The sequence below is a fragment of the Bufo gargarizans genome, unplaced genomic scaffold (genome assembly GCF_014858855.1).
Source record: "Bufo gargarizans isolate SCDJY-AF-19 unplaced genomic scaffold, ASM1485885v1 fragScaff_scaffold_35_pilon, whole genome shotgun sequence".
Taxonomy (NCBI): domain Eukaryota; kingdom Metazoa; phylum Chordata; class Amphibia; order Anura; family Bufonidae; genus Bufo; species Bufo gargarizans.
In genome coordinates this window covers 120826-140850 of record NW_025334101.1, presented here as the reverse complement: position 1 = coordinate 140850, position 20025 = coordinate 120826, and the positions used below count along the sequence as shown (strand labels likewise).

At 51.4% G+C, this 20025-nt stretch overlaps 1 protein-coding gene across 3 annotated transcripts in view; it reads left to right on the top strand.

Annotated features, from left to right (window-relative positions):
• The window catches only part of LOC122922438 (guanine nucleotide-binding protein G(I)/G(S)/G(O) subunit gamma-8-like), an 81960-nt gene that overhangs the window by 23188 nt on the left and 38747 nt on the right, over window positions 1–20025 (top strand). Inside the window, exons 1-2 of one of the 3 annotated variants that reach the window (XM_044273051.1) lie at window positions 10958–11071; window positions 15775–15859. The exons of 1 other annotated variant lie outside the window; for it this stretch is intronic. In XM_044273051.1, the coding sequence (XP_044128986.1) occupies window positions 15776–15859 (84 nt within the window). In that variant the 5' untranslated portion in view covers window positions 10958–11071; window position 15775. Of the gene's footprint in view, window positions 1–10957; window positions 11072–15774; window positions 15860–20025 lie in introns of those variants that run through there. One more of the 3 variants, XM_044273050.1, reaches the window with a different exon arrangement.

The following is a 20025-nucleotide window of genomic DNA, read 5'->3' as shown; positions in this document are numbered from 1 at the left end:
TGGCAGCATCATGTCTGGGGGGAGACCAGGTGCCGCTCATCACCAGCCCAATACCATCCCTACAGTGAAGCATGGTGGGGGCAGCATCATGTCTGGAGGAGACCAGGCGCCGCTCATCTCCTGCCCAATACCATCCCTACAGTGAGGCATGGTGGTGGCAGCATCATGTCTGGAGGACACCAGGCACTGCTCATCACCTACCCAATACCATCCCTACAGTGAGCATGGTGGTGGCAGCATCATGTCTGGAGGAGACCAGGCACCGCTCATCACCTACCCAATACCATCCCTACAGTGAAGCATGGTGATGGCAGTGTCATGTATGGAGGAGACCAGGCGCAGCTCATCTCCTGCCCAATACCATCCCTACAGTGAAGCATGGTGGGGGCAGCATCATGTCTGGAGGAGACCAGGCGCTGCTCATCCTCTGCCCCATACCATCCCTACAGTGAAGCATGCTGGGGGACAGGCAGACCGGTCAGGTTGGAGGGAAAGCTGAATGGAGCAAAGTACACAGATAATCTTACTGGGGACCTGATCCAGACCTCTGGACCTCAGACTGGGCAGAAGGTTCTCCTTCCAACAAGACAATGGGTCTAAGCACACGGCCAGGACAACACAGGAGCGGCTGAGGGACGGCTCTGGGAATGTCCTTGAGGGGCCACAGCCAGAGCCCTGAACCCAATGGAACATCTCTGAAGATGGCTGTCCACCAACGGCCCCTGTCCAACCTGACAGAGATGGAGAGGACCTGCAGAGAAGAACGGCTGAAAATCCCCAAATCCAGGTGTAAACCTCGTGGCATCAAGAAGACTGGAGGCTGGAATCACTGCCAGAGGGGCTGAAGACTTATGTCCCGAGTAAAGGGGCTGAAGACTTATGTCCTGAGTAAAGGGGCTGAAGACTTATGTCCCGAGTAAAGGGTGTGAAGACTTTTGCCCATGTGAGATGTTATTTTCCCCTCTCAGTAAATTAGTGAAGATTTCTCACCTTCTTCTCACTTTCTCATTCTGGGGACTGAGGGCAGAACGATGGGGAACTGATAGCACAAGGAGCGAGAGAGCAGAATGTGAGGACACTGAGGGGTGTGAGGACTTTCCGGGTGCACTGAACTGAGGGGTGTGAAGACTTTCCGGATGCACTGTACTGAGGGGTGTGAGCAGTTGCGGATTATAATAGGGGCGTTCGTGTCGGTAGCCCCGGGCTCGGCATCCCTGGGGGGCCCAGCGCAAACCCGAACGCCCACATACTCCTATGCGGTAGTGAAATCCCAGGGGCAGTGTGGGGGAAATTACTATATGGGGCGGTGTGGGGGAAATTACTATATGGGGGCAGTGTGGGGGGAAATTACTATATGGGGCGATGTGGGGGGAAATTACTATATGGGCAGTGTAGGGGGAAATTACTATATGGGGCAGTGTGGGGGGGAATTACTATATGGGGGCAGTGTGGGGGAAATTACTATATGGGGCGGTGTGGGGGAAATTACTATATGGGGCAGTGTGGGGGAAATTACTATAAGGGGAAGTGTGGGGGAAATTACTATATGGGGCAGTGTGGGGGAAATTACTATATGGGGGTAGTGTGGGGGAAATTACTATATGGGGTAGTGTGGGGGAAATTACTATATGGGGGGGGATTACTATATGGAGCAGTGTGGGGGAAATGACTATATGGGCAGTGTGGGGGATTACTATATGGAGCAGTGTGGGGGAAATTACTATATGAAATTACTATATGGAGCAGTGTGGGGGAAATTACTATATGGGGCAGTGTGGGGGAAATTACTATATGGGGCAGTGTGGGGGAAATTACTATATGGGGCAGTGTGGGGGAAATTACTATATGGGGCAGTGTGGGAGGAATTACTATATGGGGCAGTGTGGGGGAAATTACAATATGGGGCAGTGTGGGGAAATTACTATATGGGGCAGTGTGGGGGAAATTACTATATGGGGCAGTGCGGGGGAAATTACTATATGGGGGCAGTGTAGGGGAAATTACTATATGGGGCAGTGTGGGGGAATTACTATATGGGGCAGTGTGGGGGAAATTACTATATGGGGCAGTGTGAGGGGAAATTACTATATGGGGCAGTGTGGGGGGAAATTACTATATGGGGCAGTGTGGGGGAAATTACTATATGGGGCAGTGTGGGAGGAATTACTATATGGGGGCAGTGTGGGGGAAATTACTATGTGGGGGCAGTGTGGGGGAAATTACTATATGGGGCAGTGTGGGGGGAAATTACTATATGGGGCAGTGTGGGGGAAATTACTATATGGGGCAGTGTGGGGGAAATTACTATATGGGGCAGTGTGGGGGGAATTACTATATGGGGGCAGTGTGAGGAAATTACTATATGGGGCAGTGTGGGGGAATTACTATATGGGGGCAGTGTGGGGAAATTACTATATGGGGCAGTGTGGGGGAAATTACTATATGGGGCAGTGTGGGGGAAATTACTATATGGGGCAGTGTGGGGGAAATTACTATATGGGGCAGTGTGGGGGAAATTACTATATGGGGCAGTGTGGGGGAAATTACTATATGGGGCAGTGTGGGGAAATTACTATATGGGGCAGTGTGGGGGAAATTACTATATGGGGCAGTGTGGGGGAAATTACTATATGGGGCAGTGTGGGGGAAATTACTATATGGGGCAGTGTGGGGGAAATTACTATATGGGGCAGTGTGGGGAAATTACTATATGGGGCAGTGTGGGGGAAATTACTATATGGGGCAGTGTGGGGGAAATTACTATATGGGGCAGTGTGGGGGAAATTACTATATGGGGCAGTGTGGGGGAAATTACTATATGGGGCAGTGTGGGGGAAATTACTATATGGGGCAGTGTGGGGGAAATTACTATATGGGGCAGTGTGGGGGAAATTACTATATGGGGCAGTGTGGGGGAAATTACTATATGGGGCAGTGTGGGGGAAATTACTATATGGGGCAGTGTGGGGGAAATTACTATATGGGGCAGTGTGGGGGAAATTACTATATGGGGCAGTGTGGGGGAAATTACTATATGGGGCAGTGTGGGGGAAATTACTATATGGGGCAGTGTGGGGGAAATTACTATATGGGGCAGTGTGGGGGAAATTACTATATGGGGCAGTGTGGGGGAAATTACTATGGGGCAGTGTGGGGGAAATTACTATATGGGGCAGTGTGGGGAAATTACTATATGGGGCAGTGTGGGGGAAATTACTATATGGGGCAGTGTGGGGGAAATTACTATATGGGGCAGTGTGGGGGAAATTACTATATGGGGCAGTGTGGGGGAAATTACTATATGGGGCAGTGTGGGGGAAATTACTATATGGGGCAGTGTGGGGGAAATTACTATATGGGGCAGTGTGGGGGAAATTACTATATGGGGCAGTGTGGGGGAAATTACTATATGGGGCAGTGTGGGGAAATTACTATATGGGGCAGTGTGGGGGAAATTACTATGGGGCAGTGTGGGGGAAATTACTATATGGGGCAGTGTGGGGGAAATTACTATATGGGGCAGTGTGGGGGAAATTACTATATGGGGCAGTGTGGGGGAAATTACTATATGGGGCAGTGTGGGGAAATTACTATATGGGCAGTGTGGGGGAAATTACTATATGGGGCAGTGTGGGGGAAATTACTATATGGGGCAGTGTGGGGGAAATTACTATATGGGAGTGTGGGGGAAATTACTATATGGGGCAGTGTGGGGGAAATTACTATATGGGGCAGTGTGGGGGAAATTACTATATGGGGCAGTGTGGGGGAAATTACTATATGGGGCAGTGTGGGGAAATTACTATAGGGGCAGTGTGGGGAAATTACTATATGGGGCAGTGTGGGGGAAATTACTATATGGGGCAGTGTGGGGGAAATTACTATATGGGGCAGTGTGGGGGAAATTACTATATGGGGCAGTGTGGGGGAAATTACTATATGGGGCAGTGTGGGGGAAATTACTATATGGGGCAGTGTGGGGGAAATTACTATATGGGGCAGTGTGGGGGAAATTACTATATGGGGCAGTGTGGGGGAAATTACTATATGGGGCAGTGTGGGTGAAATTACTATATGGGGCATGTGGGGGAAATTACTATATGGGGCAGTGTGGGGGAAATTACTATATGGGGCAGTGTGGGGGAAATTACTATATGGGGTGTGGGGGAAATTACTATATGGGGCAGTGTGGGGGAAATTACTATATGGGGCAGTGTGGGGAAATTACTATATGGGGCAGTGTGGGGGAAATTACTATATGGGGCAGTGTGGGGAAATTACTATATGGGGCAGTGTGGGGGAAATTACTATATGGGGCAGTGTGGGGGAAATTACTATATAGTGTGGGGGAAGAGAATGTGATCATAGGGCAGTGTGGGGGAAATTACTATATGGGGCAGTGTGGGGAAATTACTATATGGGGCAGTGTGGGGGAATTAATATATGGGGCAGTGTGGGGGAAATTACTATATGGGGCAGTCGTGGGGGAAATTACTATAGGGGCAGTGGTGGGGAAATTACTATATGGGCAGTGTGGGGGAAATTACTATTGGGGCAGTGTGGGGGAATTACTATATGGTGGGCAGTGTGGGAGAACATACTATATGGGGCAGTGTGGGGGAATTACTATATGGGGCAGTGTGGGGAAATTACTATATGGGGCAGTGTGGGGGGAAATTACTTATGGGGCAGTGTGGGGGAAATTACTATATGGGGCAGTGTGGGGAATTACTAAGGGGGCGTGTGGGGAAATTACTATATGGGGCAGTCGTGGGGGGAAATTACTATATGGGGCAGTGTGGGGAAATTACTATATGGGCAAGTGTGGGAGAATTACTATATGGGGCAGTGTGGGGGGAAATTACTATATGGGGCAGTGTTGGGGGAAATTACTATATGGGGCAGTGTGGGGGAAATTACTATATGGGGCAGTGTGGGGGGAAATTACTATATGGGGCAGTGTGGGGGAAATTACTATATGGGGCAGTGTGGGGGAAATTAACTATATGGGGCAGTGTGGGGGAAATTACTATATGGGGCAGTGTGGGGAAATTACTATATGGGGCAGTGTGGGGGAAATTACTATATGGGGCGTGTGGGGGAAATTACTATATGGGGCAGTGTGGGGGAATTACTATATGGGGCAGTGTGGGGAAATTACTATATGGGGCAGTGTGGGGAAATTACTATATGGGCAGTGTGGGGGAAATACTATATGGGGCAGTGTGGAGAAAATTAACTATATGGGGCAGTGTGGGGAAATTACTATATGGGGCAGTGTGGGGGAAATTACTTTATGCGGGCAGTGTTTGGGAAATTACTATATGGGGCAGTAGGGAAATTACTACTATGGGGGCAGTGTGGGGGAAATTACTATATGGGGCAGTGTGGGGGAAATTACTATATGGGGCAGTGTGGGGGGAAATTACTATATGGGGCAGTGTGGGGGAAATTACTATATGGGGGCAGTGTGGGGGAAATTACTATATGGGGCAGTGTGGGGGAAATTACTATATGGGGCAGTGTGGGGGAAATTACTATATGGGGCAGTGTGGGGGAAATTACTATATGGGGCAGTGTGGGGGAAATTACTATATGGGGCAGTGTGGGGGAAATTACTATATGGGGCAGTGTGGGGGAAATTACTATATGGGGCAGTGTGGGGGAAATTACTATATGGGGCAGTGTGGGGGAAATTACTATATGGGGCAGTGTGGGGGAAATTACTATATGGGCAGTGTGGGGGAAATTACTATATGGGGCAGTGTGGGGGAAATTACTATATGGGGCAGTGTGGGGAAATTACTATATGGGGCAGTGTGGGGGAAATTACTATATGGGGCAGTGTGGGGGAAATTACTATATGGGGCAGTGTGGGGGAAATTACTATATGGGGCAGTGTGGGGGAAATTACTATATGGGGCAGTGTGGGGGAAATTACTATATGGGGCAGTGTGGGGGAAATTACTATATGGGCAGTGTGGGGGAAATTACTATATGGGGCAGTGTGGGGGAAATTACTATATGGGGCAGTGTGGGGGAAATTACTATATGGGGCAGTGTGGGGGAAATTACTATATGGGGCAGTGTGGGGGAAATTACTATATGGGGCAGTGTGGGGGAAATTACTATATGGGGCAGTGTGGGGGAAATTACTATATGGGGCAGTGTGGGGGAAATTACTATATGGGGCAGTGTGGGGGAAATTACTATATGGGGCAGTGTGGGGGAAATTACTATATGGGGCAGTGTGGGGGAAATTACTATATGGGGCAGTGTGGGGGAAATTACTATATGGGGCAGTGTGGGGAAATTACTATATGGGGCAGTGTGGGGGAAATTACTATATGGGGCAGTGTGGGGGAAATTACTATATGGGGCAGTGTGGGGGAAATTACTATATGGGCAGTGTGGGGGAAATTACTATATGGGGCAGTGTGGGGGAAATTACTATATGGGGCAGTGTGGGGGAAATTACTATATGGGGCAGTGTGGGGGAAATTACTATATGGGGCAGTGTGGGGGAAATTACTATATGGGGCAGTGTGGGGGAAATTACTATATGGGGCAGTGTGGGGGAAATTACTATATGGGGCAGTGTGGGGGAAATTACTATATGGGGCAGTGTGGGGAAATTACTATATGGGGCAGTGTGGGGAAATTACTATATGGGGCAGTGTGGGGGAAATTACTATATGGGGCAGTGTGGGGGAAATTACTATATGGGGCAGTGTGGGGAAATTACTATATGGGGCAGTGTGGGGGAAATTACTATATGGGGCAGTGTGGGGGAAATTACTATATGGGGCAGTGTGGGGGAAATTACTATATGGGGCAGTGTGGGGAAATTACTATATGGGGCAGTGTGGGGGAAATTACTATATGGGGCAGTGTGGGGGAAATTACTATATGGGCAGTGTGGGGGAAATTACTATATGGGGCAGTGTGGGGGAAATTACTATATGGGGCAGTGTGGGGGAAATTACTATATGGGGCAGTGTGGGGGAAATTACTATATGGGGCAGTGTGGGGGAAATTACTATATGGGGCAGTGTGGGGGAAATTACTATATGGGGCAGTGTGGGGGAAATTACTATATGGGGCAGTGTGGGGGAAATTACTATATGGCAGTGTGGGGGAAATTATATGGGGCAGTGTGGGGGAAATTACTATATGGGGCAGTGTGGGGGAAATTACTATATGGGGCAGTGTGGGGGAAATTACTATATGGGGCAGTGTGGGGGAAATTACTATATGGGGCAGTGTGGGGGAAATTACTATATGGGGCAGTGTGGGGGAAATTACTATATGGGGCAGTGTGGGGGAAATTACTATATGGGGCAGTGTGGGGGAAATTACTATATGGGGCAGTGTGGGGGAAATTACTATATGGGGCAGTGTGGGGGAAATTACTATATGGGGCAGTGTGGGGGAAATTACTATATGGGGCAGTGTGGGGGAAATTACTATATGGGGCAGTGTGGGGGAAATTACTATATGGGGCAGTGTGGGGGAAATTACTATATGGGGCAGTGTGGGGGAAATTACTATATGGGGCAGTGTGGGGGAAATTACTATATGGGGCAGTGTGGGGGAAATTACTATATGGGGCAGTGTGGGGGAAATTACTATATGGGGCAGTGTGGGGGAAATTACTATATGGGGCAGTGTGGGGGAAATTACTATATGGGGCAGTGTGGGGGAAATTACTATATGGGGCAGTGTGGGGGAAATTACTATATGGGGCAGTGTGGGGGAAATTACTATATGGGGCAGTGTGGGGGAAATTACTATATGGGGCAGTGTGGGGGAAATTACTATATGGGGCAGTGTGGGGGAAATTACTATATGGGGCAGTGTGGGGGAAATTACTATATGGGGCAGTGTGGGGGAAATTACTATATGGGGCAGTGTGGGGGAAATTACTATATGGGGCAGTGTGGGGGAAATTACTATATGGGGCAGTGTGGGGGAAATTACTATATGGGCAGTGTGGGGGAAATTACTATATGGGGCAGTGTGGGGGAAATTACTATATGGGGCAGTGTGGGGGAAATTACTATATGGGGCAGTGTGGGGGAAATTACTATATGGGGCAGTGTGGGGGAAATTACTATGGGGCAGTGTGGGGGAAATTACTATATGGGGCAGTGTGGGGGAAATTACTATATGGGGCAGTGTGGGGGAAATTACTATATGGGGCAGTGTGGGGGAAATTACTATATGGGGCAGTGTGGGGGAAATTACTATATGGGGCAGTGTGGGGGAAATTACTATATGGGCAGTGTGGGGGAAATTACTATATGGGGCAGTGTGGGGGAAATTACTATATGGGGCAGTGTGGGGGAAATTACTATATGGGGCAGTGTGGGGGAAATTACTATATGGGGCAGTGTGGGGGAAATTACTATATGGGGCAGTGTGGGGGAAATTACTATATGGGGCAGTGTGGGGAAATTACTATATGGGGCAGTGTGGGGGAAATTACTATATGGGGCAGTGTGGGGGAAATTACTATATGGGGCAGTGTGGAGGAAATTACTATATGGGGCAGTGTGGGGGAAATTACTATATGGGGCAGTGTGGGGGAAATTACTATATGGGGCAGTGTGGGGGAAATTACTATATGGGGCAGTGTGGAGGAATTACTATATGGGGGCAGTGTGGGGGAAATTACTATATGGGGCAGTGTGGGGGAAATTACTATATGGGGCAGTGTGGGGGAAATTACTATATGGGGCAGTGTGGGAGGAATTACTATATGGGGCAGTGTGGGGGAAGTTACTATTATGAGACATTATTTTTGGGGACACTATACAGGCATTATTACCTGGAGCACAGTATAGGGTGGCATTATTACTGGGGGTCTCTAGGGGACATTATAGCTGCTGTAGACTCTATAGGGACCTTTGGGATAATTTATCAGACTGGTGTACAGTATAACTGGCTGAGGGGCCCATAGCAACCAATCAGATTCCACCTTTCAGATTTGACAGCTCCTTTGGAAAATGAAAGGTGGAATCTGATTGGTTGCTGCGGGCACCTAACCCAGTTCTACTTTACACCAGTTTGATAAATGACCCCAATTATGAGAAATCTACCGTGTCTGTCACAAACTCTGCAGAGACCAGATGCGTCTGTAAGAATGTGTCATGGTGGTCTGGGTCAGACGGAGGAGGAGAAGAGGGAAGAGCAGGTCTACAGGAGATGTCCCTGGATGTAAGAGGTATGCGGTGCCGTATTCCCCTATATGTAGAGCGGGCTAAGGTTTTAATTTGTAGATGTCACCTGCAGTCCTATGTAACAGCCCAGATAACACAATAGTCCACTGTGTTATGTGGGGTGTTACATAGGACTGCAGGTAACATCTATGACATCTGTACTCAGAGAGTTATGAGATGGTGGGGGTCCGACGCCTGGAGACCGCGATGTCCCAGTGAGCGCCGCAGCCTCTTTGCTCAGCGCTGTCCATGTGAGAGCACTGCGCTCGGTATCACAGATCAGCCCCAATCACTCGGATGGACAGAGCTGCACCGAGGCCGTGTGAACGATGTCATACGGCCGAGGAAGAGACCGTGACGCTCACGGAGCACCGCAGCCTCTCTGCTCAGCGCTGTCCATGTGATAGCACTGCGCTCGGTATCACAGATCAGCCCCAATCACTCAGATGGACAGAGCTGCACCGAGAGCGTGTGAACGATGTCATACGGCCGAGGAAGAGACCGTGACGCTCACGGAGCACCGCAGCCTCTCTGCTCAGCGCTGTCCATGTGATAGCACTGCGCTCGGTATCACAGATCAGCCCCAATCACTCAGATGGACAGAGCTGCACCGAGAGCGTGTGAACGATGTCATACGGCCGAGGAAGAGACCGTGACGCTCACGGAGCACCGCAGCCTCTCTGCTCAGCGCTGTCCATGTGATAGCACTGCGCTCGGTATCACAGATCAGCCCCAATCACTCAGATGGACAGAGCTGCACCGAGAGCGTGTGAACGATGTCATACGGCCGAGGAAGAGACCGTGACGCTCACGGAGCACCGCAGCCTCTCTGCTCAGCGCTGTCCATGTGATAGCACTGCGCTCGGTATCACAGATCAGCCCCAATCACTCAGATGGACAGAGCTGCACCGAGAGCGTGTGAACGATGTCATACGGCCGAGGAAGAGACCGTGACGCTCACGGAGCACCGCAGCCTCTTTGCTCAGCGCTGTCCATGTGATAGCACTGCGCTCGGTATCACAGATCAGCCCCAATCACTCAGATGGACAGAGCTGCACCGAGAGCGTGTGAACGATGTCATACGGCCGAGGAAGAGACCGTGACGCTCACGGAGCACCGCAGCCTCTCTGCTCAGCGCTGTCCATGTGATAGCACTGCGCTCGGTATCACAGATCAGCCCCAATCACTCAGATGGACAGAGCTGCACCGAGAGCGTGTGAACGATGTCATACGGCCGAGGAAGAGACCGTGACGCTCACGGAGCACCGCAGCCTCTCTGCTCAGCGCTGTCCATGTGATAGCACTGCGCTCGGTATCACAGATCAGCCCCAATCACTCAGATGGACAGAGCTGCACCGAGACCGTGTGAACGATGTCATACGGCCGAGGAAGAGACCGTGACGCTCACGGAGCACCGCAGCCTCTCTGCTCAGCGCTGTCCATGTGATAGCACTGCGCTCGGTATCACAGATCAGCCCCAATCACTCAGATGGACAGAGCTGCACCGAGACCGTGTGAGCGATGAATGTGATGTCATAGACAAAGCAGCCTCTTCATACAGAAAACAACTAAAACTAAAATGGAGGGAGGGGCCCGTGTGGGCTAGAGAGCCCCGGGCCGCCCCTGGGTGTGAGGACTTTCCCAATGCACTGTATGTACACGGGTTTCTACAGGAGGCGATGTGTGGTGGAGCAGATGCTCAGGTGCCTTTTCTGCAGCAGAACAATGAGGTGACGTCTGTCTTCTCCGCCCTCTCTCTGGAGACAGTCATCATGCAGGAGGCCACCTGTCAGTACCTGGAGAAGAAGCCTGGAGCCGGCACCGCCGTCCTGCTCGCCCTGCAGATACAGGTGGGTACACCGGGGGCTGAGGAGGGCAGGTGACCGGGAGATGAAGGAGCTCAAACTAATCCATTCCTCCCGACCAGGAGTCTTAGGTGACACAATGATTACTCTCTACACAAATAATGAGGGGGGTAACCTACATCATGGAGGGGGGTAACCTACATCATGGAGGGGGTAATCTACATCATGGAGGGGGTAACCTACATCATGGAGGGGGTAATCTACATCATCGAGGGGGGTAATCATATCATGGAGGGGGGTAACCTACATCATGGAGGGGGGTAACCTACATCATGGAGGGGGGAAACCTACATCATGGAGGGGGGTAACCTACATCATGGAGGGGGTAACCTACATCATGGAGGGGGTAACCTACATCATGGAAGGGGTAGCCTACATCATGGAGGGGGTAATCTACATCATGGAGGGGGGTAACCTACATCATGGAGGGGGGTAACCTACATCATGGAGGGGGGTAACCTACATCATGGAGGGGGGTAACCTACATCATGGAGGGGGGTGACCTACATCATGGAGGGGGGTAACCTACATCATGGAGGGGGGAAACTACATCATGGAGGGGGGGTAATCATCATGGTGCATATAGACTAACAGTATGTGCCCCCACCATACTGCACAGACCTGATCAGTCCGTTCAGTGTGACAGATCTGCTGCAGCTCCATTGTCCTCTGTTATCAGCCCTGGTGTAAAGCCCTGTGGGAGCGATGCTCTGCAGAACCCTATGAGGCACAATATCACCTGCCTTATCCCTCCACATAACAGCCCCTGAATGAATAGATTGCTGATAATTCTATGAGGGGCCCCGTTTGTGTTGTATAGAGGTGCGGGCCCCCCTGACGCACTAAAGTCTGCTCTACCAGCTCCACACACTCCCATTATGATGGGGGAAGGTTTGTGCTCGGCGGTGTAATTGCTGCTGTGATTGCCTGCTCCCCGGGGTGATCTGCTGCCTGCAGGGACATATCGCACACCTGCTGCCTTCTATACGTGCATGGCCAAAAGTATGTGCACCCCTCTGTCTAATCACTGGTTAGCAGCCTCTCCTAGGTGACGCCCATAGACAGTGAAGAGGTAAGTGACAGTCACCCCAGATTTCACCTCTTCTACTGGTCATTTCATCCCGGTCACCTGTAAGAGATGATCCTAAGGAGTCAAACAGCCGAGGCTAAAGGAGTGGAAACTGAACCGACGAGAGCCAAAATGTGTGGGGTGTAAGACTCATCTGTAACTGTCAATACTGAGCGCCAGGACTCCTCTTCATCCAGGGCACGGCCCCAGGACTCCTCTTCATCCAGGGCACGGCCCCAGGACTCCTCTTCATCCAGGGCACGGCCCCAGGACTCCTCTTCATCCAGGGCACGGCCCCAGGACTCCTCTTCACCCAGGGCACAGCACCAGGACTCTTCTTTATACAGGACATGGCCCCAGGACTCCTCTTCATCCAGGACACGGCACCAAGACTACTCTTCATCCAGGACATGGCACCAGGACTCCTCTACTTCCAGGACATGCCCCCAGGACTCCTCTTCATCCAGGACATGGCCCCAGGACTCCTTCATCCAGGACACAGCACCAGGACTCCTCTTCATCCAGGGCACGGCCCCAGGACTCCTCTTCATCCAGGGCACGGCCCCAGGACTCCTCTTCATCCAGGGCGCGGCCCCAGGACTCCTCTTCATCCAGGGCACGGCCCCAGGACTCCTCTTCATCCAGGGCACGGCCCCAGGACTCCTCTTCATCCAGGGCACGGCCCCAGGACTCCTCTTCACCCAGGGCACAGCACCAGGACTCTTCTTTATACAGGACATGGCCCCAGGACTCCTCTTCATCCAGGACACGGCACCAAGACTACTCTTCATCCAGGACATGGCACCAGGACTCCTCTACTTCCAAGACATGCCCCCAGGACTCCTCTTCATCCAGGGCACGGCCCCCAGGACTCCTCTTCATCCAGGGTACGGCCCCAGGACTCTTCTTCATACAGGACATGGCCCCAGGACTCCTTCATCCAGGACACAGCACCAGGACTCTTCTTCATCCAGGACATGGCCCCAGGGCACGGCCCCAGGACTCCTCTTCATCCAGGGCACGGCCCCAGGACTCCTCTTCATCCAGGGCACTGTCCCAGGACTCCTCTTCATCCAGGGCACGGCCCCAGGACTCCTCTTCATCCAGGGCACGGCCCCCAGGACTCCTCTTCATCCAGGGTACGGCCCCAGGACTCCTCTTCATCCAGGACACGGCACCAAGACTACTCTTCATCCAGGACATGGCACCAGGACTCCTCTACTTCCAGGACATGCCCCCAGGACTCCTCTTCATCCAGGGCACTGCCCCCAGGACTCCTCTTCATCCAGGGTACGGCCCCAGGACTCCTCTTCATACAGGACATGGCCCCAGGACTCCTTCATCCAGGACACAGCACCAAGACTACTCTTCATCCAGGACATGGCACCAGGACTCCTCTACTTCCAGGACTCCTCTTTATCCAGGACATAGCCCCAGGACTCCTCTTCATCCAGGATACAGCACCAGGACTCTTCTTCATCCAGGACAAGGCCCCAGGGCACGGCCCCAGGACTCCTCTTTATCCAGGACATGGCCCCAGGACTCCTCTTCATCCAGGACACAGCACCAGGACTCTTCTTCATCCAGGACATGGCCCCAGGGCACGGCCCCAGGACTCCTCTTCATCCAGGGCACGGCCCCAGGACTCCTCTTCATCCAGGGCACTGTCCCAGGACTCCTCTTCATCCAGGGCACGGCCCCAGGACTCCTCTTCATCCAGGGCACGGCCCCCAGGACTCCTCTTCATCCAGGGCACGGCCCCCAGGACTCCTCTTCATCCAGGGTACGGCCCCAGGACTCCTCTTCATCCAGGACACGGCACCAAGACTACTCTTCATCCAGGACATGGCACCAGGACTCCTCTACATCCAGGACAGGCCCCCAGGACTCCTCTTCATCCAGGGCACGGCCCCCAGGACTCCTCTTCATCCAGGGTACGGCCCCAGGACTCTTCTTCATACAGGACATGGCCCCAGGACTCCTTCATCCAGGACACAGCACCAAGACTACTCTTCATCCAGGACATGGCACCAGGACTCCTCTACTTCCAGGACTCCTCTTTATCCAGGACATAGCCCCAGGACTCCTCTTCATCCAGGATACAGCACCAGGACTCTTCTTCATCCAGGACAAGGCCCCAGGACTCCTCCTTATCAGGACACGACCCCAGGACTCCTCTTCATCCAGGGCACGGCCCCAGGACTCCTCTTCATCCAAGGCACGGCCCCAGGACTCCTCTTCATCCAGGGCACGGCCCCAGGACTCCTCTTCATCCAGGGCACGGCCTCAGGACTCCTCTTCATCCAGGGCACGGCCTCAGGACTCCTCTTCATCCAGGGCACGGCCCCAGGACTCCTCTTCATCCAGGGCGCGGCCCCAGGACTCCTCTTCATCCAGGGCACGGCCCCCAGGACTCCTCTTCATCCAGGGCACGGCCCCCAGGACTCCTCTTCATCCAGGGCACGGCCCCCAGGACTCCTCTTCATCCAGGGTACGGCCCCAGGACTCTTCTTCATACAGGACATGGCCCCAGGACTCCTTCATCCAGGACACAGCACCAAGACTACTCTTCATCCAGGACATGGCACCAGGACTCCTCTACTTCCAGGACTCCTCTTTATCCAGGACATAGCCCCAGGACTCCTCTTCATCCAGGATACAGCACCAGGACTCTTCTTCATCCAGGACAAGGCCCCAGGACTCCTCCTTATCAGGACACGACCCCAGGACTCTTCTTCATCCAGGGCACGGCCCCAGGACTCCTCTTCACCCAGGACACAGCACCAGGACTCTTCTTCATACAGGACATGGCCCCAGGACTCCTCTTCATCCAGGACACGGCACCAAGACTACTCTTCATCCAGGACATGGCACCAGGACTCCTCTACTTCCAGGACTCCTCTTTATCCAGGACATGGCCCCAGGACTCCTCTTCATCCAGGACACAGCACCAGGACTCTTCTTCATCCAGGGCACGGATCCAGGACACAGCACCAGGACTCTTCTTCATCCAGGGCACGGCCCCAGGACTCCTCTTCATCCAGGGCACGGCCCCAGGACTCCTCTTCATCCAGGGCACGGCCCCAGGACTCCTCTTCATCCAGGGCACGGCCCCAGGACTCCTCTTCACCCAGGACACAGCACCAGGACTCTTCTTCATACAGGACATGGCCCCAGGACTCCTCTTCATCCAGGACACGGCACGAAGACTACTCTTCATCCAGGACATGGCACCAGGACTCCTCTACTTCCAGGACTCCTCTTTATCCAGGACATGGCCCCAGGACTCCTCTTCATCCAGGACACAGCACCAGGACTCTTCTTCATCCAGGACATGGCCCCAGGACTCCTCCTTATCCAGGACACGACCCCAGGACTCCTCTTCGTCCAGGGCACGGCCCCAGGACTCCTCTTCGTCCAGGGCACGGCCCCAGGACTCCTCTTCGTCCAGGGCACTGCACCAGGACTCCTCTTCATCCAGGACATCATGGATTGGGGTCTGTAAACCAATAGAAGACCTTGTCTATAGCAGTGGTTACAGTCTGGAGGGGGTTCACATACTTTTGGCACTGCAGTGTCCTGTATTTTACATCATGCTGTTCTTGTTACTTTATTGTAGAATGTCGAACAATTTAGCCAAAATCGCTGAAGCCCGAAAAGACGTGGAGCAGCTGAAGATGGAGGTGGACATAGAGCGGATGAAGGTGAGGTGGGGTCTAGGCTGTGGTAACCAATGGGATGCGTCGTAACACTCCAGCCGCCTGTGACTCCAATAAACTGAAGGATCCAATGTAAGAGAACCGCAGGAGGTCTGAGTGTGTGAAACATGTAGATACATTGTGTGCACAATTATTAGGCAGGTGAGTGTTTTGACCCGATCATCATTTTCTGCATATTTTCCAAGTCCAAGCTGGATAACTGTGAATGCTTATAAGATTGAAGTAGATCAGGTGATGTGTCTGTAATGGGGGGGGTTGTCCTCAGGAGATCAAGACTCTATATCAAGGTGTGCATAATTATTATTATTCCTCTAGGAAAACGGGGCAAAAACGAGATTTAACTGAGTCTGAAAAGTTAAAAAGTTGCTGGAAGTCTTTTAGAGGGACGCAACACTTTTGAAATTGCTAAGATATGGGGGCATGACCACAGAACCATCAAAAGTTTTGTTGCAAGTAGTCAATGAGGTCGTAAGAAATGTGTTGAGAAAGACACAAATTAACTGTCAAAGATTTGAGAATAATGAAACGTGATGCGACCAGGAAGCCATTCTCCTCCAGAGCTGTCATTCCAGAACTGCAGCCTCCTTGGAGGGCCCAGAAGTACAAGGTGTCCAGTGCTCAGAGACCCGACCACCACTGGACAAGACGTCAGGACCGGGCCAAGAAATGTATGAAGACAGATAAACTGATGAGATGAGAAAGACTCTTGATGGAGCAGATGGAGGGGCCCGTGGTGGGTCAGTAACGGGCACAGAGCTCCCCTTCCACTCAGACGCCACCACGGCTGTGGGCTGGTATCGATACTACCCACTGACAGTTTTTAGAAGACACTTTCCTCAAGCAGTGGTCCAGGAAAAGGTTTTCATCAAGAAAACCATGATTTTTCTGCAGGACAAAGCTCCATCGCCTTCATGAAGTCTCCACTGCACGACCCCTTCCTCCCCTCAACCCTGCGGAGACCTGGGGGCCCCTCCTAAAGGCATACCTCCCAATCTTTTATAAGAAGGAAGAAAGACATCCACGGCTAATTTTTTCCGCACTAGGCCATGGCTCTAACTCCGCCCAAAACTTAATTAAACACCTAATCCCAGTCCCCTAAATGCCCCCTAATTATTCCTCCTTTATGTCACCACACAGTAGTTATACCAGATATGTGGCCCCCTCACAGTAGTTATACCAGATATGTGCCCCCTCACAGTAGTTATGGCCAGATATGTGCCCCTCACAGTAGTTATGGCCAGATATGTGCCCCCTCACAGTAGTTATGGCCAGATATGTGCCCCCTCACAGTAGTTATACCAGATATGTGGCCCCCTCACAGTAGTTATACCAGATATGTGCCCCCTCACAGTAGTTATGGCCAGATATGTGCCCCCTAACAGTAGTTATACCAGATATGTGCCCCCCTCACAGTAGTTATACCAGATATGTGCCCCCCTTACAGTAGTTATACCAGATATGTGCCCCCCTTACAGATGTTATTCCAGATATGTGCCCCCTCACAGTAGTTATACCAGATATGTGCCCCCTCACAGTAGTTATACCAGATATGTGCCCCCCTTACAGAAGTTATTCCAGATATGTGCCCCCTTACAGTAGTTATACCAGATATGTGCCCCCCTCACAGTAGTTATACCAGATATGTGCCCCCTCACAGTAGTTATACCAGATATGTGCCCCCCTTACAGTAGTTATACCAGATATGTGCCCCCCTTACAGAAGTTATTCCAGATATGTGCCTCCTCACAGTAGTTATACCAGATATGTGCCCCCTCACAGTAGTTATACCAGATATGTGCCCCCCTTACAGAAGTTATTCCAGATATGTGCCCCCTTACAGTAGTTATACCAGATATGTGCCCCCCTCACAGTAGTTATACCAGATATGTGCCCCCTTACAGTAGTTATACCAGATATGTGCCCCCCTCACAGTAGTTATACCAGATATGTGCCCCTCACAGTAGTTATTATTATTAAAGGGGTATTCCCATCTTAGATAATGGGGACATATCGCTAGGATATGCCCCCATTGTCAGATAGGTGCGGGTCCCACCGCTGGGACCCGCACCTATTTTGAGAACAGAGCGGGGAGCGATGTGGCTGGAGGACCCCAGACTTCTCGGGGTCCATCCACCACCAAGCGCTAATCCCCGCCTCTCCCATAGAAGTGAATGGGAGCGTGTCGCGCATGCGCGGCCCATGCTCCCATTCATTTCTATGGGGCAGACGGCAATAGCACAGCCATTGCTCGGCTATTTTTGGCGACCCCATAGAAATGAATGGAGGGCGGCTGCGCATGCGCAGTGCGCTCTCCTTCACTTTCGGGGCTCCGTTCTTGATATAGGTGCCCGCACCTATAAGACAATGGGGGCATAGCCTAGCGATATGCCCCCATTGTCTGAGATGAGAAAACCCCTTTAAAGTGCCATTCCATCCCTGGCGCTGTACATATGATAAGCGGTGCACATACATAATACAGACAATTGCACTAAGCATGAACAAGACGAGTTACAGACGGGTACAGAAGGAGAGAGGGCCCTGCCCGCGAGGCTAACAATCTACATGTTATACCAGATATGTGCCCCCTTACAGTAGTTATGGCCAGATATGTGCCCCTCACAGTAGTTATACCAGATATGTGCCCCCTCATAGTAGTTATACCAGATATGTGCCCCTCACAGTAGTTATGTCCAGATATATGCCCCCTCACAGTAGTTATACCAGATATGTGCCCCCTCACAGTAGTTATACACAGATATGTGCCCCCTCACAGTAGTTATACCAGATATGTGCCCCTCACAGTAGTTATACCAGATATGTGCCCCCTTACAGTAGTTATGGCCAAATATGTGCCCCCTTACAGTAGTTATGGCCAAATATGTGCCCCCTCACAGTAGTTATACCAGATATGTGCCCCTCACAGTAGTTATGTCCAGATATATGCCCCCTCACAGTAGTTATACCAGATATGTGCCCCCTCACAGTAGTTATACACAGATATGTGCCCCTCACAGTAGTTATACCAGATATGTGCCCCTCACAGTAGTTATACCAGATATGTGCCCCTCACAGTAGTTATGTCCAGATATGTGCCCCCTCACAGTAGTTATACCAGATATGTGCCCCTCACAGTAGTTATACCAGATATGTGCCCCCTCACAGTAGTTATACCAGATATGTGCCCCCTCACAGTAGTTATACCAGATATGTGCCCCTCACAGTAGTTATACCAGATATGTGCCCCTCACAGTAGTTATGTCCAGATATGTGCCCCCTCACAGTAGTTATACCAGATATGTGCCCCTCACAGTAGTTATACCAGATATGTGCCCCCTCACAGTAGTTATGTCCAGATATGTGCCCCTCACAGTAGTTATACCAGATATGTGCCCCTCACAGTAGTTATACCAGATATGTGCCCCCTCACAGTAGTTATGTCCAGATATGTGCCCCCTCACAGTAGTTATACCAGATATGTGCCCCCTCACAGTAGTTATACCAGATATGTGCCCCCTCACAGTAGTTATGTCCAGATATGTGCCCCCTCACAGTAGTTATACCAGATATGTGCCCCCTCACAGTAGTTATACCAGATATGTGCCCCTCACAGTAGTTATACCAGATATGTGCCCCCTCACAGTAGTTATGTCCAGATATGTGCCCCCTCACAGTAGTTATGTCCAGATATGTGCCCCCTCACAGTAGTTATGTCCAGATATGTGCCCCCTCACAGTAGTTATACCAGATATGTGCCCCTCACAGTAGTTATACCAGATATGTGCCCCCTCACAGTAGTTATGTCCAGATATGTGCCCCTCACAGTAGTTATACCAGATATGTGCCCCTCACAGTAGTTATACCAGATATGTGCCCCCATCACAGTAGTTATGTCCAGATATGTGCCCCCTCACAGTAGTTATACCAGATATGTGCCCCCTCACAGTAGTTATACCAGATATGTGCCCCCTCACAGTAGTTATGTCCAGATATGTGCCACCTCACAGTAGTTATACCAGATATGTGCCCCCTCACAGTAGTTATACCAGATATGTGCCCCTCACAGTAGTTATACCAGATATGTGCCCCCTCACAGTAGTTATGTCCAGATATGTGCCCCCTCACAGTAGTTACAGTAGTTATGTCCAGATATG